Source organism: Triplophysa dalaica, chromosome 7 (genome assembly GCF_015846415.1).
Source record: "Triplophysa dalaica isolate WHDGS20190420 chromosome 7, ASM1584641v1, whole genome shotgun sequence".
Taxonomy (NCBI): Eukaryota; Metazoa; Chordata; class Actinopteri; order Cypriniformes; family Nemacheilidae; genus Triplophysa; species Triplophysa dalaica.
In genome coordinates, this window is record NC_079548.1 from 6998868 (window position 1) to 7026514 (window position 27647).

The following is a 27647-nucleotide window of genomic DNA, read 5'->3' on the forward strand; positions in this document are numbered from 1 at the left end:
TTCTGTGAGATTATAATACCTCAGCCTAAAATTAGTTGACTACAGGAAGACTTTGGACCTGCAATGTAGTGTTTTTTGTAGATTTTTTTACCATCCTGCTGGATGCTGTGCTACATGAGCATTTGAATATGTGACGTGGCCTTTTACCCATAGAACACAGACACGTGCCTACGACTGTCAAAATAGGTGAAGAAATGTCTATTCAACTATACACTGGTAAGGTGTTAGCAGTTGAAATACACATTTGACCATTTTATTACAAAGTAAATTATTTAGAAAAAGTTAAGGGTCTTGAAGTGACTATATTTGGCAATAACCTGCCAAATGTCTTCTTTCACAATAGGTCTGTATTCCATGATTCATAATTTACAACCGTTTAAGTGTGGATTGTGCATATTCCCAATATATTAAGTGACACAGCGAAGGGTAAAAGCAAAGCTGTGGAAAAAAGAAAGGCTGATACTGCAAGTTTGCTCATCTAACAAAAACAACAACTACATAACCGGTCCTACCTGCTTTCGAGCTGCCACGCGCATCTGTTGAGCTGCTATACCTGCAGTATGATGAAGCCTTCTTCAATACAAGTTTTGTTTATAATTTTTGTTGAACTTCACTGCTGAACAAAAGAACGCTAAACTAAATAACTCAAACAGAGAATCTCAATCAAACTCATAAACAACATCCAAATACATGATCAATATCATGTATATCAATATCAAGTTCTACCCCACTTGTAAGTCGCTTTGGATAAAAGCGTCTGCTAAATGACTAAATGTAATGTAATGTAAATGCAATATTGACACTTGTCAGTTACATTAGCTGATTCGCTGCAACTGTCGAAAGGTTTATCAAGCAGGGATGGATTACCGCCCGGGCATATGGGGCTAGTGCCCAGGGGCACTTGACTACCAAGAACACAGGAGGCCCTTTGCTTCAATGTAGCACTGTCCAGTTACATACAGAAAACCCAACTACATGTTTAAAATATTGCTCTTTGTCTATGAGGGCTCCCTTGCAGTCCTGTTACTGGGCCCTGCTAATACCCTATAAAATGATATGATCAACAAGTCAGGGCAACACATGTTTTTATGTCACTTTAATTTAATAAAATAAGTTAACCATTTTTTCAAGTTATACAAGATTCAACTTGATATTTTCAGTCAGTTTAATGTAATGTTAGTTGAAATGACTTGTTATTTTGATTGAACATAAACCTTTAAGGCAGCAACTTCTTTTCTCCAAATCTCTTATTTATTTATTGCCATGTATATTTTCACACACTTGGAGTTAACTAGCCCCGGGGCCTTTTGAAGTCAAAATGTATTTTAGCCTAAAATATTTATAAATAAGCCTATATGTCATCAATGAGTTTCAAATTTATTTAGCTTGCAAGAGAAAACACGACACTATACCCTCCAGTTGTGTCTTTTCGGTTTAATTTTGTTTATTTCCTTATTATTTATTTTATATTTATATTAAGAATTGCTTCATCTTTTTGGTTGTCGATGTATGACATAGTGTTTGGAGAATAAGACTCACGTCGTTGATCGTAATCTTGAATAGACCGTCATTGTTTCCTATGGATGCTAAGTGCTCCGGATGTAACAGAGCTGGTTGAGATTTTCCGGGTTTAAATGCATATACCCCATTTGCAAATGTTTCTCTTTTTGACAAGTAAAAATATGATTGTATAGTTGATGGTGTGGGAGCAGCTAATAAACCAAGTCTGAAAGTGCAAGCCCCGTATGGTTTAATCAATAAATTTTTTTACTATCTTGAACTCAATCTTTTTTCTGTACAACAACCAAAACACTTTCAGTTAACAACACTTTCCGTTAACAACACTTTCCATTAACAACACTTTCCATTAACAACAGAAATGTTGGTATTGGCGTAACATTATAGGAGCTTAAATATGGTTTCAAACTCCCTCTTAAACAAACGCTGCATTCTACTCAAGTCATCATCCTACAGAGAAGAGACAAAAAAAACACATCTATTAAAATAAAATACATTCAAAAATACAGATTGTGAAGACTTTATGTGTACAAACTGTTGTAAAACTCACCCCTTCGGAGGACCAGTGTTGGAAAATGTGTTCAATATCTGTGACAAATTCGCCCACTGTTTGATAAGTCTCATTCTGCAAATACTGCTTCACATCATGAGTTTCACACATGTTCTTATTGACAGAAACCTGTAAACCAACAGTGCACATGAAACACATTTAACGGGCTAAAAGAACTTGATAAACAAATGTATCGCAACATAAACAAATTAAAATGATTTACTTCATGTAGCAGGTGTAACAGCAGATACTGGCAATGCTGAAAAACAAACACGTATAGAAATAAATGTGCTGGTTGGATAAAAACACTTCCCACCAAAATGTGTGCGTTTATGCTATTAGCCTTAAGAGGAAATGTTTTCCTTCTTCTTATCGCATTAAAATGCTTGTTGTTGCAGCATTATTTCTATGGGGTTTTAAGTAATACATTTTCGTTTCATGAAAATCAAACCAACAGCATCGTTTATTACTCATTGGTTTGTTATGTTTAAGGTAATTTACCAGTCTGTATTGAGAAAGTGGACTGTTCAAAACATCCTGTGGTGTCGTTTGATTAGACCCACTCATTTTCTTCATCGTGCAAAATGTACAGCACCATTGACCTCTGTTCACAACACACAAACACAATATTATATTACACATCTGTTTAGGCTGTCTCTAAATTGTTTATTCTACTCTCTCTCTCTCCCTCACTCACTCGGAGTCTTCATCTACAGCTGGCAGGTGACAGTGTCGATGAAAAGCTCGTGGACACTCATCACAGCACACCAGATCTTCTTCAGAGTCACACATGTAACACTCATCATCATTCTGTAATTGGTCATAAAACTGGTTAAAACTAACTTCTTCACAAATGTGATGCACATGAGTGTTTTGACTTAGTTGTTATTGTGAACGATGGCTTACTGTGTCATCATCAATTTTTAGACAGGTGGGACATTCACAGTTAAGTGCATGTGGTTCCAAAACGTTTTCCTAGAGAGCAGATGAAAATGTATTAATTAGGGTTTTCTAAATGTTATAGTTTTTAGATTATTAACCTTGTAATAATTAGACACTTCATAAACCAAAGTAGGCCCTTATAAATCCCTAGTTATGTACTCTTTGAGTTATGTTTCTGTTCTTCTCTCAGCACACAAAGATGTTTGTACCATTATAAGTTTTCCGAGCGGTCTTCCATGGGTCACAATGTCTTTTTTCCATGCTCCATCTTGTTTGCTCAGTCTGGAGAATTCTTCAGGGGTCAGCCAAAAATCCTCAGTTCTTATGCATTTCCCACAAAACCCTGAAACAATCACAGCACATCTCAGAGGCTCTGTGGGGCTTTGCATTTCGCTTTTGCTTTTTGTGACCAAGGACCACAAAACCAGCCAACAATAGACTGTATGATGTCCATTTTTCTTTCATGTGAAAAATCAATATGATATTAAGTAAAGATCATGTTCCTTAAAGATATTTTATAAATTTCTTACCGTAAATATATCAAAACTTTATTTTTGTTGCTGACTAAAAAGGCCCGAAACACTCCAACAAACTTTGCTCGCTGCTGTGTGCTCTTTGGTAATCATCCAATCGAGTTTGAATCTCTTTTTATAAAGCTTAGAATGTTTGCTTTTGGGTTCATCTAGTATCCACAACGTCATTACAGCATTAAAACAATAAAAAAAGATCCAAATAACTGGTTCTGTGGTCCAGGTTCACATAAATACATTCCACAATACCTGTAATAAGACAATCATCAGTTAGAAACATGTGAAACAAACCTGTAGCAAAGCGACTTTTGTGTAGAATGCCAGAGACAGATCCACAGGTAACAGGTAGGGTGGGACCATCAAACACAGTCATGTTAATTTCATGCTCATCATGGTTGTTGTCATTGTCCTCACGGTGGCCATTCTCCGTTCTTCCAGATTCTGCAACAAATGCACAACAATCAAGACACATCTTAAAAAACATTTATTTTTCTAAACGTCTGTATTATTTTACAAGTCATATCATAACTGGAATACGGAAATGTATCTGTACTGATGATTATAATATTAAGCAAATTTTATTATCATACTGACCGGATCTGGAGAGAAACTGCTTTTTCCTGGGCTGTGATCAAAAGAAAAGATTATGACAGAGTCCTCAATGGTCATGTTCTGAAATCTAACGCTATTTTAAATGGTATTTGGAAATGTTATTGGGTATTTGGATCCAACCTTTGTTTTTCTGGCTCTGCCAGTAGCACGTGAGGATTTGGGAGAGTTCCTCTGTTATAAAGGAAAACATGGTGTGAAATTTAAGATGAAAACATGATGTTATGTTAGTCTGATAGATCTTTCACTGTCTAATACTCCTGGAAATTGGGCATAAAAAGTGGTGCAATGCATTCACAGTGAACATCTTTAGCAACATTAACATTTAATAATGGTAAACGTCATTGTATCAGGGTCTTACCTTCATTCCTCGAAGTCTGCCAGTAGGTGAACATTCTGCAGCGCTACTCTGTGAGACAAACACAAAGTGCAACAGTTTTATTATTATTAGGAATATCATACATATTTTTGTGCAATTTACAAAAACAATCAAACCTGTTTATCATGATGAATCCTTCTTTTTTTTAAGGTTGGGGATAAAAGAAGCTTATCCTACGAATAGAAAGAAAACAAAGATTGGTGTAAGATGAGCTGAACATTTAATTTTGTGTAATTTTTGCTTTGTGTTTTTGCCTGTTTTATATAAAATTATTATTGTATAAAATTATTCCTTTTTTAAATCATTCTCTGATGAATAGAATTATTAACCATGGTAATTTCGTGTGTTATTTCCAATACATTAGTTTAGTGTTAGTAAGTGCTAAAATTACACTTGCACCTCTATGAGTTGCAGGAGCGGAACACCACAGCAAAGGATGCTGTACTTCCACTTCTTGTTTTTCTCTTTTCCTCCGAACTTCTCAAATTCTGGGGGGTTGAACCACCGCCCTTTACTAAAGATGCACTTCTCCCCTAAAGACACACAGACAGCCTGCTTTAAGTTTGATCTGCCTAATGTAAAGTTCTATCAAACATTACTGTTAACCCTTTACAGATATATCAGTTACTTTTAAACAAAACTTACACTTAGAAAATTTCTCCAAATCCAGGGAACCCTCTTTATTCCCGCATGTAACAGGGAGTTGAGAATCGTTTTCCATCTGTTCTTCCACAGACTGGCTGGCATCTAAAACAAAGATTGTGTGTCAGGCATGAACAAGACTACACTCTTAAAAATAAAGGTGCTTCAAAGGTTCTTCACAGCGATGCGATAGAAGAACCATTTTTGGTTCCACAAAGAACCATCCACTCAAAGGTTCTTTAAAGAGCCATGTCTTTTTTACTATTTTATAATATGAATAACATGGTTTTCAGCACAAGAAACCTTTTGTGGTTGACGTCAAACAAACAACAGTGTTTAATCTACTGCTTCCATCAATGGTTGTTTTTGTAATTGTATATTTACTCACTCTCACAACTTGTGGCTCCTCTTTTCTCGACCAGAGTTGTTCCTGTCTGCACAGTCACATTACGACTTCGTGTTTTCTTCTTCCTTTTTTCCAGTCGTTGTCTTTTCCTTCCTTCATCCACACTCCAATCAGAACATGAACTGCTCTCTGGGTCACATTCTGATTCAGTAACTGAATATTCATCCATATTTTGTAGTTCTCTGAAAGCAGCAGGGGAAGCTTTTCTTTAACGTCATTATAAAATAATATTTTCCAACGATGACACGTATTGGCGTGTGATTTTCACTTTAAACTGACAGGATTAACTGTATTTACATTACAAATTACACCATTCTCGCATTTTGAGCAAGCAACATAACCCATTTATTCATCGTATAACATAAAAACAGCGTATAAAACAGTCGCAATTGTTTTTCAATACGCACACATATGCCAAGTGTACCGAGGACAAACGATCTTTTATGAGGAAAAGATGCTGAAATGAGCACCATCTGCAGTAAATCTTCACATCCTGTGAATTTCCGGGTTTAACAAACATTAAAAATTACCGCCAGACGAAGTGATAGGTCAGCTGTGATTGTGAGAAAGCATTGGTTCTCGTGTGTCTTGTGACCGATTGCGTCATTGCGTCATGACGTCAGTCTGAACGAGCTCTGCCTACAAGCGTTGCATACATGGATAATATTCGTCTAAACTTATTTATGGCTTCAATTCAGAAGGTTTGCAACACGGTTTGTTTTTTAATGTACTGTTTGTTTGTCAATTTATGCAATAAATACCTGTGACTGTACATTCACAAGTGCTGCGTTTTGTATAGTTGATTAGTATTTATATTTTTGGGTGGGGGATGTGTTAGGTGTTCAAAATATCTTTAAAACTATAAATATTGATAGAATTATTGATACTATAAGAAATACACGAATATACGTTAAATTCATAAAAAGTGAATAAGCTAAAGAAATGGAATGACTGTACTTATAGGGATACTCCTATCGATCGGCCATTTAATGAATCGGAATCGCCCGATAATCACATTTAATGAATCAATCGATTCACATTTCGCGTCTAACACTGCGTTCTCCGTTTTTTCCAAACCGCCTGTGCCCGGTTGCATAAAGCACCTTACGTTTGTCCCTTAAGTGTGACAATTAAGGGGTGATTTCCCTTTACCAAGGACAATAACAGAATAACTTAAGTTGTAATTAAAGGCACACTCAAGGGAAATTTATACTTAAGGTGCTTTATGCAACCGGGCCCAGGACTTTGCGCTCTCCTGGCATGGGCCACGATAGCCGTTAAGACGAAGAGGGAAAACAAAGGACATTGATTATATGCACTGAAAATAAGTTGCAAATAACTCTGCTCCTGAAATTGGTATTACTTTATCATATTTGTCCCCATTTTTATTGAGTTTGTCTGTATTGGCTAGTTGGTTCTTGTCACATGACCACATTCTTGCGCCGTTCTGAAAAATTGAGATTTTTTCATCCCGATGCGGCGCCGATGCTCATGAAAAAAGAGCTCGTCGCACCGCGACCGCGTCACCCCCTGTTTCCGCGAGGCTGCCGCACGTCTACATCTATAATAACGAATATGCGCGCGCAAAAGACCTGATATGTGAATCGGGCCTAACTTGGCCGATCTCACAAACCGATCGTAATTTGATGACGTCATCACGAGAGGTCATTCGCAAATAATAATCAAAAGCAACAGACACACTGACAAAAGGTCGGAAGACCATGTTGCACATTGCACATTCTGAGAATATTTTTACCTGACTTAAGTGTGAGTTGTGTTGAAAAAAACGGGTTACCTTTACATCTCTGACGCGCACATAACGCATGTGACATAAACCACACTTTTAATAAACGAAAATCAATCCTATCCAATGATAAAGTGGTATCCGTGTAAACTTCTTTCTTTTGCGACCTCTGTCATGAACACACAGACACAACGTGTAGTTAACGTCTGCTAATGTTCGACTAATGACATAATGACTCGTTTGAACCGATTCATTTAAATGAACGGTCAAAATAACTGATATGTCAAGCAATGAACTCAGAAGACTCACTATCCGAATCCATCAAATCTTTCACTCAAAACACATCAGAACGTTAGTGTGCTCAGGCGATTTAGCAACAGTGTCTGATAAGATTTAGTCTAAATAATCCACAGTATTTACAGTTTATTTATATGACAATGTGTAGTTTATTACCTATAAAATCATTAGACAGAAGAGAGGTGAACACCAGAACAAAGCACAAGTTGTTGTTAGTTTAAGTATGTGGTCAAAATAAGAACTGCAATATTTAAAAAGGGATGGTTGTAAAAGGGGAAGTTCACTTTTAATTGACCTTATATGATTTTATCAAAATATTTATAAAATTAAAGCTTATTTTGCAATGACCAGAAATCTTATATCAGTTATATAAAGCTTAAAGCACCGTAATCCTGATCGGATCATCCCTAATGTACTTCATAATAAACTGCTGGTGCTAGATGACGCTCATCCTTAATACGTAACTATTGGTCGTAATAAGGTGCTTGTACAAACGACCGACTGGGTAGTTTTTTGGGAGGACAGTCTGAATATTTTGCATTATCTTTTTACTTTATTAATGGAGGAAACAACTACTGTTACAATACGAGTGTAGGGAGGCAGAGATAGTTTGTATACACTGGCTGGCTTGTGGGACTCCCGAGGCAGCTGACAGGTACCTACAGGCCAAGCGGACTGCAGCCCGGGTGGTTGGGGAGGCAAAAACTCGGGCCTGGGAGGAGTTCGGTGAGGCCATTGAGAAAGACTATCAGTCGGCCTCGAAGAGATTCTGGCAAACCATCCGGCGCCTGAGGAGGGGGAAGCAGTGCCCTACCAACGCTGTTTACAGTGGAGGGGGGCAGGTGTTGACCTCGACCGGGGATATCATCGGGCGGTGGAAGGAATACTTTGAGGATCTCCTCAATCCCGCCATCACGTCTTCCATTGAGGAAGCATAGGCCGAGGGCTCGGAGGCGGACTCACCCATCACCCGGGGTGAAGTCACAGAGGTAGTCAAGAAACTCCTCACTGGCAGGGCACCGAGGGTGGATGAGATCCGCCCTGAGTACCTCAAGTCTCTGGATGTTGTGGGGCTGTCTTGGCTGACACGCCTCTGCAGCATTGCGTGGCGGTCGTGGACAGTGCCCATGGACTGGCAGACCGGGCTGGTGGTCCCTCTTTTTAAGAAGGGGGACCGGAGGGTGTGCTCAAACTATCGGGGATCACACTTCTCAGCCTCCCCGGGAAAGTCTATGCCAGGGTACTGGAGAGGAGAATCCGGCCGATGGTAGAACCTCGGATTCAGGTGGAACAGTGTGGTTTCCGTCCCGGTCGTGGAACACTGGACCAGCTCTATATCCTCTCCAGGGTGCTGGAGGGTTCATGGGAGTTTGCCCAACCAATCCACATGTGTTTTGTGGATTTGGAGAAGGCATTCGACTGTGTCCCTTGCGGCATCTTGTGGAGGGTGCTCCGGGAGTATGGGATTCGGGACCCTTTGCTAAGGGCTATCCGGTCCCTGTACGACCGGAGCAGGAGCTTGGTTCGCATTGCCAGCAGTAAGTCAGACTTGTTCCCGGTGCATGTTGGACTCCGGCAGGGCTGCCCTTTGTCGCCGGTTCTGTTCATAATTTTTATGGACAGAATTTCTAGGTGCAGCCAGGGGCCGGAGGGCGTCGGGTTTAGTGACCAAACGATTTCATCTCTGCTCTTTGCGGATGATGTCATCGTGCTGGCCCCATCAGACCAGGACCTTCAGCATGCACTGGGACGGTTTGCAGCCGAGTGTGAAGCGGCTGGGATGAGAATCAGCCCCTCCAAATCCGAGGCCATGGTTCTCAGTCGGAAAAGGGTGGCTTGCTCACTTCAGGTAGGTGGAGAGTTCTTGCCTCAAGTGGAGGAGTTCAAGTATCTGGGGTCTTGTTCACGAGTGAGGGAAGGATGGAACGGGAGATTGACAGACGGATCGGTGCAGCTTCTGCAGTAATGCAAGTGCTGTACCGGTCTGTCATGGTGAAGAAGGAGCTGAGCCGCAAGGCGAAGCTCTCAATTTACCGGTCAATCTACGTTCCTATTCTCACCTATGGTCATGAGCTGTGGGTCAAGGAAAAGATCCCGGATACAGGCGGCCGAAATGAGCTCTCTCCGCAGGGTGGCCGGGCGATCCCTTAGAGATAGGGTGAGAAGCTCGGTCACTCGGGAGGAGCTCAGAGTAGATCCGCTGGTCCTCCTTCCCGGGAAGGTGTTCCGGGCATGTCCCACCAGGAGAAAACCCCGGGGAAGACCTAGGACACGCTGGAGGGACTATGTCTCCCGGCTGGTCTGGGAACGCCTCAGTGTCCCCCCGGAAGAGCTGGAGGAAGTGCTTAGGGAGAGGGAAGTCTGGGCATCCCTGCTTAGACTGCTGCCCCCGCGACCCGGCCCCGGATAAGCGGAAGAAAATGGATGGATGGATGGATGGATGGATGTGGCTATTGAGGTAAAATGCTAAAATTGTGCAGTCAACCAGTTCCTGCTCTGACTAACAATATTATACGTGTAGCATTACTATTAACCCAACATCAAGTATGATTTTTATTAATATGATGTTTATTGTCAATACTGGTATACTGCAACATTCCTTGTTTGGACTTTTCAAATAGATTCGCTCTGCCCAAATATGTGATAATGAACCAAAACTAATTGGTGAATGTTCAATACATGGGCATAAATCCCGGGGGGGGGGGGACGCAGTGGACATGTCCCCCTCTATCCGAGGGTTGTCCCCCTTGATCAATTAAATTCCATACTGTCATAAAAATAATTCTATTTACCTAAAGTTATTGTGTAATTAGAAGAAATTACAACGCAAAAAATGTGTGTAAAGTTTAAAAACTGTTGAGTTCCCCCTCCCCTGTCTCTCACAGTGGTTTGGCCCACTGCCTGCTCTCCCCGTTCATCTCACCTGCGCTTTGCCCAACATATTTAAGACAGGTCAGGTTTGCGGCTCAGTTCATCAGTGGTTGTTGAACTCCAGTAAGAAGGCTATTTTATTCACTTTAAATGAAGTGATTCTCTTTAATGTAGTTGATGCTGATTCATTAATAAATAAGTTGTTGCAAAAAATGCTGAGTACCGATGTATTTTTCCGTGAAGCTGCTATGTTAGCTATTAAAATGTTACTTAGCTAGTTACAGTTTTTCTCAGTCGCTTTGGTGCATTTCTCACATCACTATTAACATTTGCACAACATTTAGTTCATCCTCCACAACATTTAGTAATTTGTGCACATCATAGTAGCAGTTTCTCTTTCCTTCCAACAAATTGCAAATGCTTTTGGACATGCATCAATTGCTTTCATACAACTCTCTGCTGTTTTATAACAGTATCATTTGCTTATGTCATGTCAGTCAAAATTAACTGAATTTGTGAATGCTAAATAGTCCATCCATCCATCCATTTTCTACCGCTTATCCGAACTACCTCGGGTCACGGGGAGCCTGCGCCTATCTCAGGAGTCATCGAGCATCAAGGCAGGATACACCCTGGATGGAGTGCCAACCCATCGCAGGGCACACACACTCACTCATTCACTCACTCACGCACTCACACCCTACGGACAATTTTTCCAGAGATGCCAATCAACCTACCATGCTTGTCTTTGGACCAGGGGAGGAAACCGGAGTACCCGGAGGAAACCCCCGAGGCAATGCTAAATAGTCATTCCACATAAAACTAATAGTTCTCATTTCATTGCCTCATTTCAACATCTGCTGACTTTTTTTAGACACTCTTTACATAATCCCTGAGAATGAGAGGGGTCTAACTGGAGACCATCTGAATAAGGATGTTGTTGTTTGTGATAATGTGCTTTTTCACCACTCAGATGTTTTCAGGCAGTGGTTTGCAGCACATGATAGGATGCTGGTGGAATATCTCCTTCCATACTCACCATTCCTAAATCCATTTAGAGGAATTTTTCTCTTCCTTGAGGTGGAAGGTATATGACCGGCATCCACATACCCAAATGGCCCTGCTAGTGGCCATGGATGCAGCATGTGATGACATCACAGCAGAGTCCTGCAGAGGGTGGATTCGCTACTCAAGGAGATACTTTCCTTGCAAGAGATGATATTCGCTGTGATGTAGATGAAACTATGTGAAGAGACAGAGAGGAACTTCTGGATGTGCATGAATGATTTACAGTACTATGTATGTTGTATGTTCAGTTCCAGTATGTACTGCAATATTGTTTACAGGTGTGCACAGCTCTACCCAAAGGGAGTTTATGTTTGTTGTAAATGAGTGTGTATTTATTCTTTTGCACAATGCTGTGAACAAATTAAAACTGCTAAGAGCATATGCAGTAAAAATGCTAAACATACGTATTCAGTGTCTTGTACTCAGATACCTCACTAAATACAGTAATGTCTAACTTTACTGTAGTTTTCAAATGGCTGTGCAAATAGTATATAGTGCTGTCTTGAGCATTTTCAGGAAGTGTCACCAAAATCTGACATTTTTTGCATTGGAAAACCTTTACTATACAGTAAACTGTCATAATGAAAACATGACAAAGCCATTTGACTATCTTGTTCATAAACAATGGTGTCAGGACTTTTCATCTTGATGACATTGACTCTTTCATTGAATACTTGCTTTTGAGGAATGAGCTTTCCATTTTGAGCAAGTGACAGGCTTTTGCAGGTTATTAACTCGGTTTTGCAGTTTGAACTAATTGTTTTGAGAAATGCGTTAACTGTTGTGCAAATGTAAAAAGTGATGTGAGACATGCACCAAAGCGACTGAGAAAAACTGTAACGTTAGCTTGTTACATAGGACGTCACACACTGCAACTAACACGCCAAAGCCGTTTCGCATTCATTGTTGTATTTTGAGCAACCTGGCATGATGTGAACATTAACGGCCACAAGCCACCGATCCTGCGATTCAGGTCCCGTGTCACAGCCGCTTACATTCCGGTTCAATTTTGTGATGTTGGCACTATATCAAGCGTCCACAAAAGGTGCACAGCTTTCATTCAGTTGGAGAGGATCGTTTTCTCAGCATCTATTTTGTGCAGTATGTGTATGGCGGATAAGATAAACATTCAGTTTACTGAATCTCGGGCGATTCATCATAGAGTACAACACAGAATTGAAGCATCTGTCACTGTTACAGACTGTTTGTTTGGGTACACGAACATGAACAATGTTTGTTGGCGGAGGCAGTGCACTACAGGGGAAAATAACAACCACTCATTAATGTCGATGTATGGTGACTTTGTCAGACGATGTTGCAGTATATATCAGGATAACATTTTAATAGTGTTTAAGTGTTTAAAAAGTGACTCATTGTCATGGGTAGTGTGTTTTTATATTTGTATCCTGTCTTCACAACAAAGACAAAAAAATATATAAATGGAAAGAAGCTTTATTGTTAACTTGTATTACAGTTTGTGACAGTTCAGCTCAGTTATAATATGACTGCAAGTCTGCATGATAAACCTATAAACCTAATGCATATTGTCGCTTAGTGTCATATTAAGTACAATTTTGATTGTATTATTTGTTTCCTCTTCAAAAATTGCCCTTGAGAATTTTTATATGTATTGTCCCCCCCTACTGTTAAATGAGATTTACGCCCACGGTTCAATATTCTTTGCAACACTATAGTAAATGTCTTTTGAATGCCTTAAAACTATAAAAACACAATCTATAGACCCTATATAACACACTAAAAGGAATCAACACGTCTCCATGCTAATGTATTGTATTTTTTATTATGACTCACTATTCTAAATAATAATATGCGTCAGAGTCATTAAAAGCAAATGTACACAGACTTCCGTTTATCTAAATAAACATGAGATGTGACATTGGATTCGTGTGCTTGTTGTGAAATAGTGTTGTTCAGTATCTCCCTCACAGCCAGAGAGATTTACACAGAAACGAAACTAAAAGTGACTTCCTTTTCGTCTGGGTTGTGAGTGACAGCGAGTTAAAAATGATGCTATTATTTTCAAACTCTTCTTTGTTCATTATATTCACTTAAATTGTGTACTCACCTTATATTGTTCACAGCCTTGCTGTCTTTTTATTCTTTTACACAGACAAATTGTACACACATTCTCACTCTCTTTTTCCTTTCAACAAACCCCGCCCTTTGGTCGATCTGCCATCCTATTGAATCACTAGAAATAGTCTGTCTGACAGCTATAAGGACATGACTTGATTTTAAAGAATTCTTGTAAATAAACACAAAGATCAGTTTAAAAAAATTAGTTAAAAAAAAAATGGCTGGAAGCAGACCAAAGGTGGATCGAGCACACTCTGAATGTATGATGGCTCATCAATATAAATCACCGTGACCCGACCTTTAACCATAAAGTTGAGACTCATGTCTCAACTTTATAAAACGTTGGCATACTGTCATACTTGACGATTGGGTGCTACGTATGAGAAAGCTTGACCCCCTTTGGTAGATTTAGGTGTTATCAAAAGTCTAGAGTTTTGAGATCTTAGAGAGTGTGATGGTTGTTGTGTGATAGAAACTAACTGTAGTTTGTTTATTGATGATGCAGGACAACCATAAGTAGAGCATTACAATAGTCAAGCCTTGAGCTCATAAATGCATGAATAAGCTTGTCTGCGTCAGCAACACATAGAATATTTTGCAACATTTCGTAAGGTGGGAGAAGGCGGTTTTTGTGACATTTCAGATGTGGTTTCTAAATGACAGGTTGCTGTCTAATATGACGCCTAGATCTTTACTGTTAAACAGTCAACATAAAAACAACTGAAAAGACTCTTGCTGGTGCAGGCTGGGAATACATTTTTTTAAGACTGATCCAGAAAGCAAAGTAACAAAACAAACATGTCCCTTTCATTTCAGGAGCTACACACTCAAATGCATTATGGGCCTTAGATAAACACTGACGCAGAAATGAAACTCAAACTGTCTTTTGTATAATTAGTCTACTTTTTTTTAACATACTAAAAGAGACATGTTTTAGATTTTGTATCAAATAAACCAAATATATGTCTTGTCTTTATTAGTTAGATGACATTCACATCAGTATCGCACATGCTTTGTCTGAATTTCAGACTTTTTCATAGTATGGTTTCTTTTCAATATCTGTCTTAAGAATGAATCCTGCTGTACATGAACTTGTTTTATAATTACATTTGCTGCTGTCTTTCTAAAACCTTGTAGATCCACATTCTGTCATCCACATTGCGTTACATGAATACGTGTCCGAGTCGCTGATACATTCGTTTTGTGTGTATATAATACGTCCGCTGTACGGTGGGACGGCCGTTCTGGACTTTAACAGAATGTCCTACTGGTCAGTCCGCCACTGAGTTAAAGTAGTTTTATATGCTTTATCTGAAGGATTCCCAATGAAACACTCAAACAAAAAGTATGCATAAAAACGTGTATTATTTTAATTTCCTGTATACACTACACAGGTGATTGATAAAACATTGCAGGTGACTGAAATTACTTTGAAAAGTAACATTTAAAAATAAATTATTCTGTACAGGACTTTGAAAACACCTCTGTAAGAATGAGAGTATTTGTATTTTGCAATTGTATTATGTTAATGTGGGCTAGAACTCACACTTATTTTATCTGCACATTCAAGTTTAATTCTTAAAAAAAGAAGCACAATAATATTTGTTAAAATACCTCCTTCTATCTGGTTTAATGTACAGAGACAACGATAAAGATCTTTTTAAAACTATCATCTAAAGAAAAATAAACTCTTAACATTAAAGCAGAAATAATCGTGATAGAAAACAAACTAAAAACTAACAATGAACAATATTGTTTTACAGCTTTTAGTCATCTTTTTTAATGTTTGTAGACTCTGTCTAATGTCAAAGGTTATAACTTCTGAAATTGATTTGATTTTAAATGCTGAATAGAACATAAATTAATAAATACTGTAGATCAGTTGTTCATTGTCAGTTCATGTTGTTAATTCACAAACGGAACTTTATTTTACATTATAATGAAGAATTAAATAGACAGAAAAAAAATATTGCTGAATGATGAAGTGAAAAAGTGACATAATAAAGTATAAAGCTAGAAATCAAATCTCTTCCATAAAAAAAATGTCTAGAATATCTAGATTGTCACATGACGCTCATGACGCTCAAAACGTGACGTTTAATCATAATGTAGGACAGAGTGTTAACCTAAAATCTCATCAAACCATGATGAGAATGACACAGGATCGGGATGCGATGAAAGATAGTAGCATATTTTCTAAATACCAGACGATACCAAAATGATACCCGAGCTGGAAGGAGAAATGTTATTTGATGGTGAAGATTTTCTGAAACTCCCTGTCAAACAAATCCTTCAGTCTGGCCCCCATTTTGCCAAACTCATTGTCCTTAAAAAAGTATATAAAAGCATAAATCAGTCAAAATATCAAACATACATCGATCATTACCGTAACAATGATCATAAATGTAAACATTAATATATTGTATTTAGTTATATTGTAGACAGTAAATGTAAGCTAAATAAAAAAATGCAATAGAACTGCTTTTACAGTAAATGGTGTTTGTGGCTGATTTATTGAATCTGTCCAGCAGTGAGTCTCACCTCGTTGTATGTGCTGCAGTTGCTGAAGATGAGCTGAAAATCCGACACAAACTCTCCAACAGTTTTATACTCATTTCCTTCCAGTTTCAGCTTTATTCTGTCCAGCCACATCGGCTGCGCTATGAACTCAGAGTATCCATGTACCTTAACATAATAAAAAGAATAGGTGTGAAAGCGACAAGAACGACATGACATACAAACAGACACAAATAGTTTGGCTTACTGTTCTGCAGGGGTCTTTCACAAACACGCGATGGACGTCCTCTCTGTACGTATATAACAGCAGGTAATGGCAGTACTACAAAATAATTACATCAATTATTAGTTCATACTAGACTTAACTATTATGATACTGTTATACTACATAATTTAAAGAGTAACAATTACAATGTCCTTAAAAAGGATTTTTATGTTACTGCGGTGTTATGTTACTGTGTGTGAATGTAAGCAGTCTGCCAAGTTGTTAAGCCGAAAGTGAATGAATAACAAAGTTTATTGGCTTGGGAAAAAAGGAGTCGAGTCTAAATCACGCGAACGAGTCGTCTCTTATTCTTCTTTCAGTTCCGGGTCAGATTTGCGACACTCTATGTAATCCCGTGTAGTGGAGTAGGTGGGGCGAGACCGTGGTTCGAAACCGGTGAGTAATTGTTAATGAGCGCAAGCTGTGGGCGCACCGGTCTCGAATCACGTAGGAGATCGGGAGCATATAAAAGAACGAGCGACCAGACCGTCAAAGAGAGAGGACCGGGCTCACACCTGTTTGTATTTGTATTTATGTTTTATTCGCCGGCCGTGGACCGCGAGGGGCGGCCGGCTGTCTTTTTACTCTTGATTTTATTTGACAAAATGTTTATTTAACTGTCTTCCGGTTCCCGCCTCCTTTCTTCCTTTTGATAAACCTTATTACATCCCTGTTTAGCGCTTACATTCTATTTGCAACACTGCCACGGTGGACCAATCACAGCAGACTAGACACTAACCAATCAGATCAGAGTGGGCTGACTGAAAGGAGGGGATTAGTGAAATAAATCACTGAATGAATCAGCTGAGAGTCAGTCAAGAAGTGAGGTAATAACAACTGTCTATTATTAGAAAATGAAAGTGTTCTTATAACTTGTATGTCAAGAAACTTCCCAGACTAACTTAAATGTTAGAGATGTCTTAATCGAAAACAACTTATATATATCAGTGTGATTGTTTTGTCTCAAGATTTTTTGTAAAGTATGTTCTTAAAAATGACTTAAATATCCTAATTTAACCTAGGCCTAGTCATGTTTTAAACTAATCCCTGACCGGGAAACCGCCCCTTTATTTTATTTTTCTTCTCTGGATTAAAACGTGCACATAGTAACATGTGTGTGTCAATTTACCAGTTTGTTTTGAGAGGACACTGGGAGATTCAGAGCTTCTTGTTGAGTCATGTGACGGGGGTCACACCACTGTTGACTGGTTCTCAGCACACAGAAGGTGCACATCCATTGTCTGCATGTACACAAACACACACGCACACAGGAAATGTCTACAACACAAACTCAATGATAATGCAATGATTCAATTGATTAAGACTTTCTCTTTTTCTCACTCGGGTGAATCTCCGGTTTCAGCTGGCAGGTGACAAGCCCGATGAAATACTCGTGGACACTCATCACAGCACACAAGACTTCCATAAGAATAACACTCGTAACACACGTCATCATTTCTCTGTGCCAAATGATCACAGGCGACATAACACATTTATACATTCATTATCTCAAACCCAGATGTATTGTTCAGTGAATAAATCATGGACACTATAGAACAGCCAACATCAAAAGAAAATAAACACCAAATAAATCTGGTAAGCACTCCGATTACAAACTTTGACTGTGTTTTATGTTTTGTAATGGATTAAATATAAATGTCAAAATTAATATGAATTCATGTCATGTTGGGTATGAGCGATTCTTACCAAGTCACATTCTGGATCGCTGCATTTCTTACACCCACACAGGAGTGAATGGATGCAGAGGATCTTTTTCTGAAAATAAAAATCACATCTGTGTTTCTGCTTCTGGATAAATAACTTAAAAATGTTGTAAATGTTAAATGGTAATATTAAGAAATTTTGATTATTTATACATTACTCTTGCAAGTTGAATTTCTTTCAATCACAAAACATGCTGAACATGACAATTGTTCATAATACTGAAGTAATCTAGATAGTACGTGAGTATTTTAGTCATAAGTGAGGTTGTTCCGATGTTTAAACTACTCGGCTGAGATTGAAAAAATAATCGCTCGGGATGGATTTGTGACTATCGGGCGAGTGTTGCATCATCATGAAAGTTTATCATTAGTTTAAATTGTTGCCAATTTAAATATATTCAAGTGCAAAAATATGTAAAATAGAACTCGGTTTCGTCTCTGTGAGCTGTTTGACAAGTTGTGCAGGGTGTGCGCAGGCATATCACACAAAAGTAAGTCAAATGTCCAGTATTGGTCAGTATCCTCGTAAAGATGTTATTGTAAACAGTTCAAATCAATATGCATTTGTTACAGCACACTGGATCTGTGTATTATAATTGACAAAAGGATTAATCTATACTAAAATTAAATTAAAGATTATTCAATGTCATGTTACATTAAAACAACTAGACATAAAAAAGTACATTTTTGATTTTGTGCAGCCAAAGTAAAATGTTTGGGAAACATTATGTACACAACATAAATGTGTAAGCATGGTACCTTCAGTAAGAAGCTGAGAGTTTTGCCATGGCACCGTATATCACTTTTCCAGTTTGCATCAGTGAGAGTTTCCTCCTGCTTGACAAACTCTTCTGGAGTGAGCCAGCTTTCATCTGTACGTATACATTTCCCACGCAAACCTGTGACACAGATCGAATAAATGACAAACAGCTCAAACACAGCCAGCGAAAAACTGTAAACATGCAGCACAGAGAAATTGAGAATGACAAAGTGAATGAAACATTTAAATCAATTTAATCAAACCTGCAGGACAACCAAAAACTAACAATAGGTCAGTCAAATAATATAACGCTAACCTGTGACATAGTACAAACATGATAAATTGCTGACTCATAATGGGTGAGCCAAGATTAAAGCTGTTGTGAAATAAATGTAAAGGTGGAAGCAAACTGGTATTGCCTGTAGTAAGCTCAAAGATCACAACAAGTGAGAATTTTGAGGGCTGAAATAACCTGAAGGTTAATTGACTATGGTTCGTTTATGCCCCCTGGCAAAATGACAAAAGTCACCTGCTTGCATAAACAACATAAAATACTGGGTTAATGGGTTGTGCACAAATCCACTAGCAATGTTTTGGAAATGGGGTGTGTCAACCCCAAACACAGACTTTCAAGTTCTCGGGTACCTGAAAGTTATAAACGCTACTTTCATTTACAGAGTTCTGCACGTATTGTAGAGGCCCAATCAGAAAACAGCACCGACCTGATGCAAACCGATTTTTGTGTAAAGTCCCAGTCAACGAAACACAGGTGACCGGCAAAGAGGGAGCCTGGAAAACAGAAAGATTGTCCATGTCTTCCTCCTCCTCCTCCTCTACTCGCCCTCTGAATTCCATTCCTCCAGCTGCCCCTCCTGGTTCTTCAAAATCTGCAGCGTCTCTATCTTCCTCCGTCCCGGCACTGCTTTCTGAATCTTGTGGAGAAAAACGTTGTGTTCAGACAGACTGTAGTAGAGTAGCCGGGGCGAGACCGTGGTTCGAGTCCGGTGAGTAATTGTGAATTAGCGCCAGCTGTGCGCACACCGGCCTCGAATCACGGTCTCGCCCCGGCTACTCTACTACACAGACAAAAGCAGACAGCGTGTGGATATATGTGTGGTTTCTGTGACTCACCACCGCTGGAGCTTTCTGTTGAACTGGCAGAAAACGATCCTTCTGCATTCTGCACGAAGAAACAGTTTTAAACAATATGAATGTCAAAAACAAAATCAAAGTAGAAAAAACTGAGGGAACTGAAATGGATACATTTAAGACGCATGCGCGTTTACTCCTCTTAATTTGTGGACACTGAAGATGGCCATCCTGAAAAGAAAGTGAGAAAAAAGAGATAAGAATGACAAACTTTTTGACATTGTTTGAGTTGAAAGTGGATAGATATTTATTGCACATTTTGGACAGTCAGACAATTTCAGTGTGAATTCATGTGAAATAGAGTAGATAGAGATTTAGATAGATAGATAGATAGATAGATAGATAGATAGATAGATAGATAGATAGATATGGCATAATACTTGCTTTATTTACCTCCAAGAGTTTTTTGAGTGGTGTTTTTCTGCAGTGTATGCTGCATTTCCAGTTTCTGGAACTCTTTTTTCCCCCAAACTGCTCGAAAGCAGATGGTGTAAACCAGCGTCCTTTTGCAAAAATACACTCCTCCCCTATAGTGAATGTCACAGTTAGAGATCACTAACACAAACATCAGCTGATGTAGTGGAAAAATACAAAGTTATTGTGAACCTCTGGCGAGTTTGTCCCGATGAAGAGTACCCTCTTGTTGGCCACAGGTTACAGGCAGCTGAGTTTTAAAAATAATCGACTTCCAAATCTCTTCTGTGTCTTCTTTCTTCACAGGTGATGCTGTGAAAAAGACACATGAATCATGGTGTAGCTTATGTACATTTGGTAGAAAGTGAAAATACAGTACAGTAGCAACAGGACAAAGTTCGTTTTTAGTCCCGGGACTTACAGAAGGAGAGTTTCTTGTTTGCTTTTTTTTCCCAAGCAGGCTTGGAGGCGGTTGAAGGACCTGGACCATCACTGTCCTCGCCACTTCCATCATCTGTCTTTCTCTTTCTTACTCTATTCTTTTCTTTAACTTTCTCTTGGTTTCCTTTGTCGTTCTCCTTCTTAGGTAATGCTTCGGCATCAAGAGGTTTCTCAGAGAATTTGAAGCTACCTGGACAAATGAAGAATACAAAAATACTTACGACTACATATGAATGTATGCTAATAAAAAAAATGAAAAGATCAAAATCTAAATTCAGTCTTGACTGTGGGTCAGTTTTCCTATGTTTACACGCGATATAAAGCTAGTTATGAACATCATATATCAAATTGGTTAAACACAAAAAAATTATCAGGTACATAAGGCGCACACATCTACATAATAAAATAACAATGTAAAGTGACAGACCGTCCATCAGGTTGTTTCTGAGCAGGCGTAGGGTGGGGTACAGCTGTAGGATGTGATCTTCGAACAAACTGCCCCAGAAGCGATGCATACACTTAGATCTATTTTTCTCTAGCCAGTCCAAAACATCATAGACACCTCTCTGTTTTTGCTCACGAGAGCGCATTGTTTTTATCTTCTATAATAAAAGAGAGACAGAGGGAAAATCTATTAGGAACAACAATGTTGACGTCACTGTTTCTGTACCTTGAACTCCATTGAGTTCAGGCATGGCGAGAGAATTTTACATAAACGTATCGGTCTAATAACTATGTATTATCTATATGAATTGATTTAATGAATTTGGAAAAGGGAGAGAGAGAGAGAGAGAGAGAGAGAGAGGGAGGGAGAGATCGAGAGAGAGAGAGAGAGAGAGGGGGAGAGAGGGGGAGAGAGGGAGAGAGAGATCGAGAGAGAGAGAGAGAGAGAGAGAGAGAGAGGGAGAGAGGGAGGGAGAGAGGGAGAGAGGGAGAGAGGGAGGGAGGGAGGGAGGGAAGGAGGGAGGGAGAGAAAGAGAGAGAGAGAGAGAGAGAGAGAGAGAGGGAGGGAGGGAGGGAGGAAGGAAGAGAGAGAGGGAGAGAGAGAGAGAGACGTATGGATAAAGCCCCTCTCAAACCTCTTTAGTAAAATAACCAAGAACCATGAACAAACTAACCTACACAACAAACTATGCACTCCGGAGTCAACACTTAAAGATTACCAAAACCCTTTAGACTATCCAATTACACTCGCTGAGCTAGGCCAAAATATACCAAAACTTAAACCCAAAAAGCAAGTGGTAGCGACGGTATCCTAAACGAGATGATTAAACACGCAGACCAAAAACTTACACTTCGCCATCCTCAAACTGTTTAATATCATCTTAAGTACAGGTATATTTCCCACAATCTGGAACCAAGGTCTCATAACTCCAATCCATAGAAGTGGAGACAAATTCGACCCTAATAATTACCGCGGAATATGTGTAAACAGCAACCTAGGTAAACTCCTCTGTAACATTCTTAACAGCAGACTTCTCCAATATCTCCAATTGGTTTCCAACCAAAATACCACACATCCGATCATATATACACTCTTCGTACCTTAATTGACAAAGAAACAAACCAAAAGAAAAGAAAGCTCTACTCATGCTTTGTTGACTTCAAAAAAGCTTTTGACTCAATCTGGCATGAGGGACTTTTTCTCCAGTTGATTCAATGTGGCATCGGAGGAAAAACCTACGACATCATCAAATCAATGTACACCAATAACACATTTGCAGTTAAAATTGGCAACAAGCATACAGACTTTCTCTCCCAGAGTCGTGGAGTGAGACAGGGCTGTAGTCTAAGTCCTACACTATTTAACATTTACATGAATGAATTAGCTGGAGCTCTAGAACAGTCACCAGCACCCGGTCCGACCTTACAAGACACTGAAGTGAAATGCCTCCTGTTTGCAGACGATCTTGCTCTCCTATCACCCACAAAAGAGGCTCTACAGCAACATCTGGACAACCTGCACACTTTCTGCCAAACATGCCATATCGGTTAACCTTAAGAAGATTTGAGTCATGATATTCCAAAAAAAGCCCAGTAGCCAAAATCAACATAACCGTTTCAAACTAAACAACGTGCCCCTAGAACACACCAAGAACTACACATATCTCGGTATAACATTAGTAACACTGGAAACTTAAACAAGGCTGTGAATGACCTGAGAGACAAGGCACGAAGAGCCTTTTACGCAATCAAAAAGAATATCAAAATTGACATCCCAACCGTAATCTGGCTGAAAATAATACAATCAATTATAGAACCAATCGAGAAAACTCAAGAAGCTCAAACCTGTTGCAAGATATGTCAAGTACTGCCACGACCAAAGAAAAACTATGAAACAACACAAAACAACACTGAAAGGACAACACACACAAACTGACACTGTCACCCTCATTGATAACTTTAATTAAAACTCTTTTTCTGTTTATATTGAGATGTATATATATATATATTTAATTATAGACTTTTAATTGTATTCTATCTTATCTTTATCTTAATCTGTATTTCTGCATGCTTTGGCAATGTAAATTTTCTTTTATCATGCCAATAAAGCTCCTTTGAATCTTGAGAGAGAGTGAGAGAGAGAGAGAGAGAGAGAGAGAGAGTGAGAGAGAGAGAGAGAGAGAGAGAGAGGAAGAGAGAGAGAGAGAGAGAGAGAGAGAGAGGGAGAGAGAGAGAGAGAGAGAGAGAGAGAGAGAGAGAGAGAGAGAGAGAGAGAGAGAGAGAGAGAGAGAGAGAGAGAGAGAGACGCTCATACTTGATACTTCTCCTCGGGTAGGAGATCGTGATCGCGCAGCTGTGTGAGGAAAGTGTGCGGCTGATCCATGCAAGAAATCTCAGTCTTCTTGCGGCGAAGAAAAAGCAACAAATCTTCATTCGTTAGAAAGTCTAACGGGTCCATTTGAGAGTTGACTCCTATTAATCCTGCGACATTAAATGATTTCAAAACTTAACATATTAAAGAAACCATTCTTGAAAAAAATTGCCTCCAAAGTCTGTAAAACACAATGTGACGTTATGCATTTACGTTATGCGTTATGCAAACCCAAAATTGTTGCGAAACCTAAAGGGGGCAGGAAAAAAGAGTTGAAGAGTTGACATTCATTGATGATGAGACGCGAGTACAAAACCTCAAAATTCAATGTTTGGGTAAGAGCTGGCAACACTGTAAATGTTAGACCGGTAAGAATGTCTGATATGGAAGCAAGTCGTAAAAGTTTGCCTTCCCCACACGAAGCGGTATGAGTCGATTTTGCAAACACATGCAAAATATTCACAAAACGATCCTTATCAAAATAAATATATTGGATATATTATATTTTAAACTAGGATTCAAAACAAATTGCTTTACCTCACCGACAGTATTTTCCACAGAATGTTAGTTCTTCCTGGTTCACTGCAGCCTATAATCAACTGTCTTAGCCTCCCTTACCACCGATTTTACCACAAAGCAAAGCCTGTAAAATATGTTGGGCGTTTGTGAGGAGCAGAATGACAAACAAAAACATTCAAATTTTCCACATGCCTGCTTCTCACGTCACTTCTACACACCTGCTGCAGGAAGAAAACAAAAGCACCGCAGAACACAATTACTGTCAAATTTTTTATTATTTTTATTTTCGCTTGTTCGTTTTTCGCTAGATCGTAACCCAGACAGCAGACCAACACTGGATCAACATTAAATCAAGGTTGATGCATCAACCAAATTATCATTGAATCAATGTTGAAATTGTGTCATTTTTTTTTGTCATGTTTGCTCCCTAGAATAACGTTATTTCAATGATGAAAAATAGATCAAGGTGGGAATAAAATCAATACTAGTTCAATTTAATTTCAATAACTCTTTTAACATTGAATTATGATTGAAAAAATATATTAAATCAATCTTACTTTATTTACAGTAAGATTCTACTCCAGTAAATCATGGACAGTATGCCTAAAGGCAGATGACTACCCTCCATCTTTGAAAAATCAACATTATTGTTTGCACAAAAAATCTGTCAAATACATTTTTATTTTCATTTTATGCCAAGTAGATCTCCTACATTTAGCAGACGCAAAAAAGTATATCTGATAAATGTATAATTGTATTTCCTTTCATTCAACTTTAAAACAAGGAAAAATACAAATTTATGTTAATAAACACTTTGGTTGTAATTTAGTTACTATTTAGGCTATAATTTAGGAAAATATGATCAGCGAAATCTTTCTGTGAGATTATTATACTCAGTCTAAAATTATTTGACTACATGACGTTTGGAACTGAAATTTAGTGTTTTATCAAGTTTACCACCCTGCTGGATGCTGTGCTACATGATCATTTGAATGTGTCACGAGGCCTTTTACCCCATTATAGAACAAAGAGACGTGCCTACGACTGTCAATATAGGTGAAGAAAAGTCTATGCAACTACACACTGGTAAGGTGTAAGCAGTTGGAATACACATTTGACCATTTTATTACAAAATAAATTTAGAAAAAGTTACTGGTCTTGAAGTAACTATTTTGTTGGGCAATAACCTACCAAATGTCTTCTTTCATAAGAGACCAATTTATGTCTGTATTCTATGATTCATATTTTACAACCGTTTAGGTGTGGATTGTGCATTTGTATATTCCCAATATATTAAGTGACACAGCTAAGGGTTAAAGCAAAGCTGTGGGAAAAAAAGAAAGGCTGATACTGGACGTTTGCTCCTCTAACAAAAACAACAACAACATAACCTTTCCTACCTGCTTTCGAGCTGCCACGGGCATCTGTTGAGCTGCTATACCTGCAGTATGATGAAGGCTTCTTCAATATACGTTTTTTTATTTTGTTAAACTTCACTGCTGAACAAAAGAACACTAAACTAAAACACTAAAACAGAGTATCTCAGTCAAACTAAAAAAACTAAAACAAATACATGATCAATATTGACACTTGTCAGTTACATTAGCTCATTCGCTGCTATTGTCGATAGGTTTTTCAAGCATGAGTAAAAGCAGGGAAGGATTACCGACCGGGAATATGGAGCCAGTGCCCAGGGGCCCTTGACTACAAAGAACCCAGGAGGCCCTTTGCTTCAATGTAGCACTGTCCAGTTAGATACAGAAAACCCAACAACATTATTTTTTTTATTTATGTTCAGACCGGAGAGAGAGAATACAGAAAGCCGGTAGGATCACTATCTCTCCCCCCCACACAATTTAAGGCTATGCCATGACTCCACTGCAAGACAAGAATAAACATGAAATGATAGTGGAAAAATGACAGATATGGTCAACAAGTCATAACCACAATTTTTCATGTTACTTTAATTTATTAAAATAAGTTTACCATTTTTTGAAGTTATACAAGATTCAACTTAAACTTTTCAGTCAATTTAATGTAATGTAAGATGAAATGACTTGTTATTTTGATTCAACATAAACATGTAAGGTAGCAACTTCTTATTTACAGTGTATTTCTCCAAACCTCTTATTTATTTATTGCCATGTATATTTTCAAACACTTGGAGGTAACTTGCCCCGGAGCCTTTCGAAGTCAAAATGTATTTTAGCCTAAAATATCTATAAATAAGCCTATATGTCAACAATGAGTTTCAAATTTATTTTGCTTGCATGAGAAAACACGACAGTATACCCTCCAGTTGTGTCTTTTCGGTTTAATTTTGGTTATTTCCTTATTATTAGGGTTCGAGCCCGAAGGGCTAGAAACCTATTGTTATTTATTTTATAAATATATTAAGTGTCGCTTCTCCTTTTTGGTTGTCGATGTATGACATAGTGTTTGGAGAATAAGACTCACGTCGTTGATCGTAATCCGAGGTGCATCTTGAAGCAACCGCCATTGTTTAACATTTTTTACACTTAAGGTGCTTTATGCAACCGGGCCCTGGACTTTGCAATCTCTTGGCATCTGTCGTCGCTAAGTAACCATGGGGAAGGATAGCCATTGAGACGAGGAGGTAAAAATAAAAGTATATGCACTGAAAATACGTTGCAAACAACTCTGCTACTAGATTTAGTAATTTTGTGATCATATTGGTCTCCATTTTCATTGAGCTTGTCTATATTGGCTAGTTGGTTCTTGTCACATGACCTGCGGTGCGCTTGCTAATGAAAAAAGAGCTCGTCGCACCGCGACCGCGTCACCCCCTATTTCCGCGAGGCTGCCGCGCGTCTACATTTAAAATAAAGAATATGCGCGGAAAATATCCGGTTAGGGCTAACTTGGCCGATCTCACAAACCGATCGTAATTTGATGACGTCATTACGCGTGGACATACGCACATAATAATCAAAAGCAACAGACACACTGACAAAAGGTCGGAAGACCAGATCTGTGTTGTACATTGTACATTCTGTGAATATTTTTACCTGAATTGAGAAAAAACGGGTTACCTTTACTTCTCTGACGCGCACATAACGCATGTGACATAAACCACACTTTCAATAAACGAAAATCAATCCTATCCAATGATAAAGTGGTATCCGTGTAAACTTCTTTCTTTTGCGATCTCTGTCATGAACACACAGACACAACGTGTAGTTAACGTCTGCTAATGTTCGACTAATGACATAATGACTCGTTTGAACCGATTCATTTAAATGAACGGTCAAAAGAACTGATATGTCAAGCAATGAACTCAGAAGACTCACTATCCGAATCCATCAAATCTTTCACTCAAAACACATCAGAACGTTAGTGTGCTCAGGCGATTTAGCAACAGTGTCTGAT

The 27647-nt window shown here is 38.7% G+C and overlaps 2 protein-coding genes across 11 annotated transcripts; both read right to left on the reverse strand.

Annotated features, from left to right (window-relative positions):
* Positions 1-1081: 1081 nt before the first annotated feature.
* LOC130426441 (nuclear body protein SP140-like) lies at positions 1082-13735 on the reverse strand. 6 transcript variants are annotated; one of them, XM_056753227.1, is made up of 16 exons: positions 13643-13735; positions 5559-5758; positions 5174-5275; positions 4928-5061; positions 4645-4701; positions 4511-4558; positions 4273-4323; positions 4135-4165; positions 3832-3981; positions 3220-3353; positions 2975-3043; positions 2766-2878; positions 2570-2672; positions 2292-2327; positions 2069-2197; positions 1082-1968 (listed from the first exon to the last, which is right to left on the reverse strand). In XM_056753227.1, the coding sequence occupies exons 2-16, from the start codon at positions 5743-5745 to the stop codon at positions 1900-1902; spliced, it is 1413 nt and encodes a 470-aa protein (XP_056609205.1). In that variant the 5' UTR covers positions 5746-5758; positions 13643-13735; the 3' UTR covers positions 1082-1899. The 6 variants fall into 6 exon arrangements, with proteins under 6 accessions (XP_056609205.1, XP_056609204.1, XP_056609206.1 ...); XM_056753226.1 differs by lacking the exon at positions 13643-13735 and adding an exon at positions 7372-7518; XM_056753228.1 differs by lacking the exon at positions 13643-13735 and adding an exon at positions 7333-7518.
* Positions 13736-15001: 1266 nt separating this feature from the next.
* Positions 15002-27559, reverse strand: LOC130426424 (nuclear body protein SP140-like protein). 5 transcript variants are annotated; one of them, XM_056753190.1, is made up of 17 exons: positions 27311-27559; positions 25658-25756; positions 23682-23848; positions 21351-21525; positions 20904-21113; positions 20675-20794; positions 20462-20595; positions 20183-20239; positions 20051-20099; positions 19642-19851; positions 18919-19058; positions 18143-18211; positions 17777-17895; positions 17565-17676; positions 16418-16492; positions 16195-16338; positions 15002-15979 (listed from the first exon to the last, which is right to left on the reverse strand). In XM_056753190.1, the coding sequence occupies exons 1-17, from the start codon at positions 27345-27347 to the stop codon at positions 15899-15901; spliced, it is 1998 nt and encodes a 665-aa protein (XP_056609168.1). In that variant the 5' UTR covers positions 27348-27559; the 3' UTR covers positions 15002-15898. The 5 variants fall into 5 exon arrangements, with proteins under 5 accessions (XP_056609168.1, XP_056609172.1, XP_056609170.1 ...); XM_056753194.1 differs by lacking the exon at positions 27311-27559 and adding an exon at positions 24281-24381 and having other exon boundaries at positions 25658-26364; XM_056753192.1 differs by lacking the exon at positions 27311-27559 and adding an exon at positions 24276-24381 and having other exon boundaries at positions 25658-26364.
* Between the last annotated feature and the right edge of the window lie 88 nt (positions 27560-27647).

Bases quoted from the DNA above. Each gene is read 5' to 3' on its own strand.
- LOC130426424 (XM_056753190.1), bottom strand. From the start codon at position 27,347: ATGTCACATGCGTTATGTGCGCGTCAGAGAAGTAAAG. The intron at 23,849-25,657 runs GTAGGAAAGGTT...TTAATGTCGCAG, and splicing joins CCGTGGCAGCTCGAAAGCAG to GATTAATAGGAGTCAACTCT. The intron at 17,677-17,776 runs GTGAGAAAAAGA...GTGTACATGCAG, and splicing joins GAAACCGGAGATTCACCCGA to ACAATGGATGTGCACCTTCT.
- LOC130426441 (XM_056753225.1), bottom strand. From the start codon at position 6,096: ATGTTTGTTAAACCCGGAAATTCACAGGATGTGAAGATTTACTGCAGA. The intron at 2,673-2,765 runs GTGAGTGAGGGA...TGTTGTGAACAG, and splicing joins GCTGTAGATGAAGACTCCGA to AGGTCAATGGTGCTGTACAT. The intron at 1,969-2,068 runs GTGAGTTTTACA...TCTTCTCTGTAG, and splicing joins AACACTGGTCCTCCGAAGGG to GATGATGACTTGAGTAGAAT.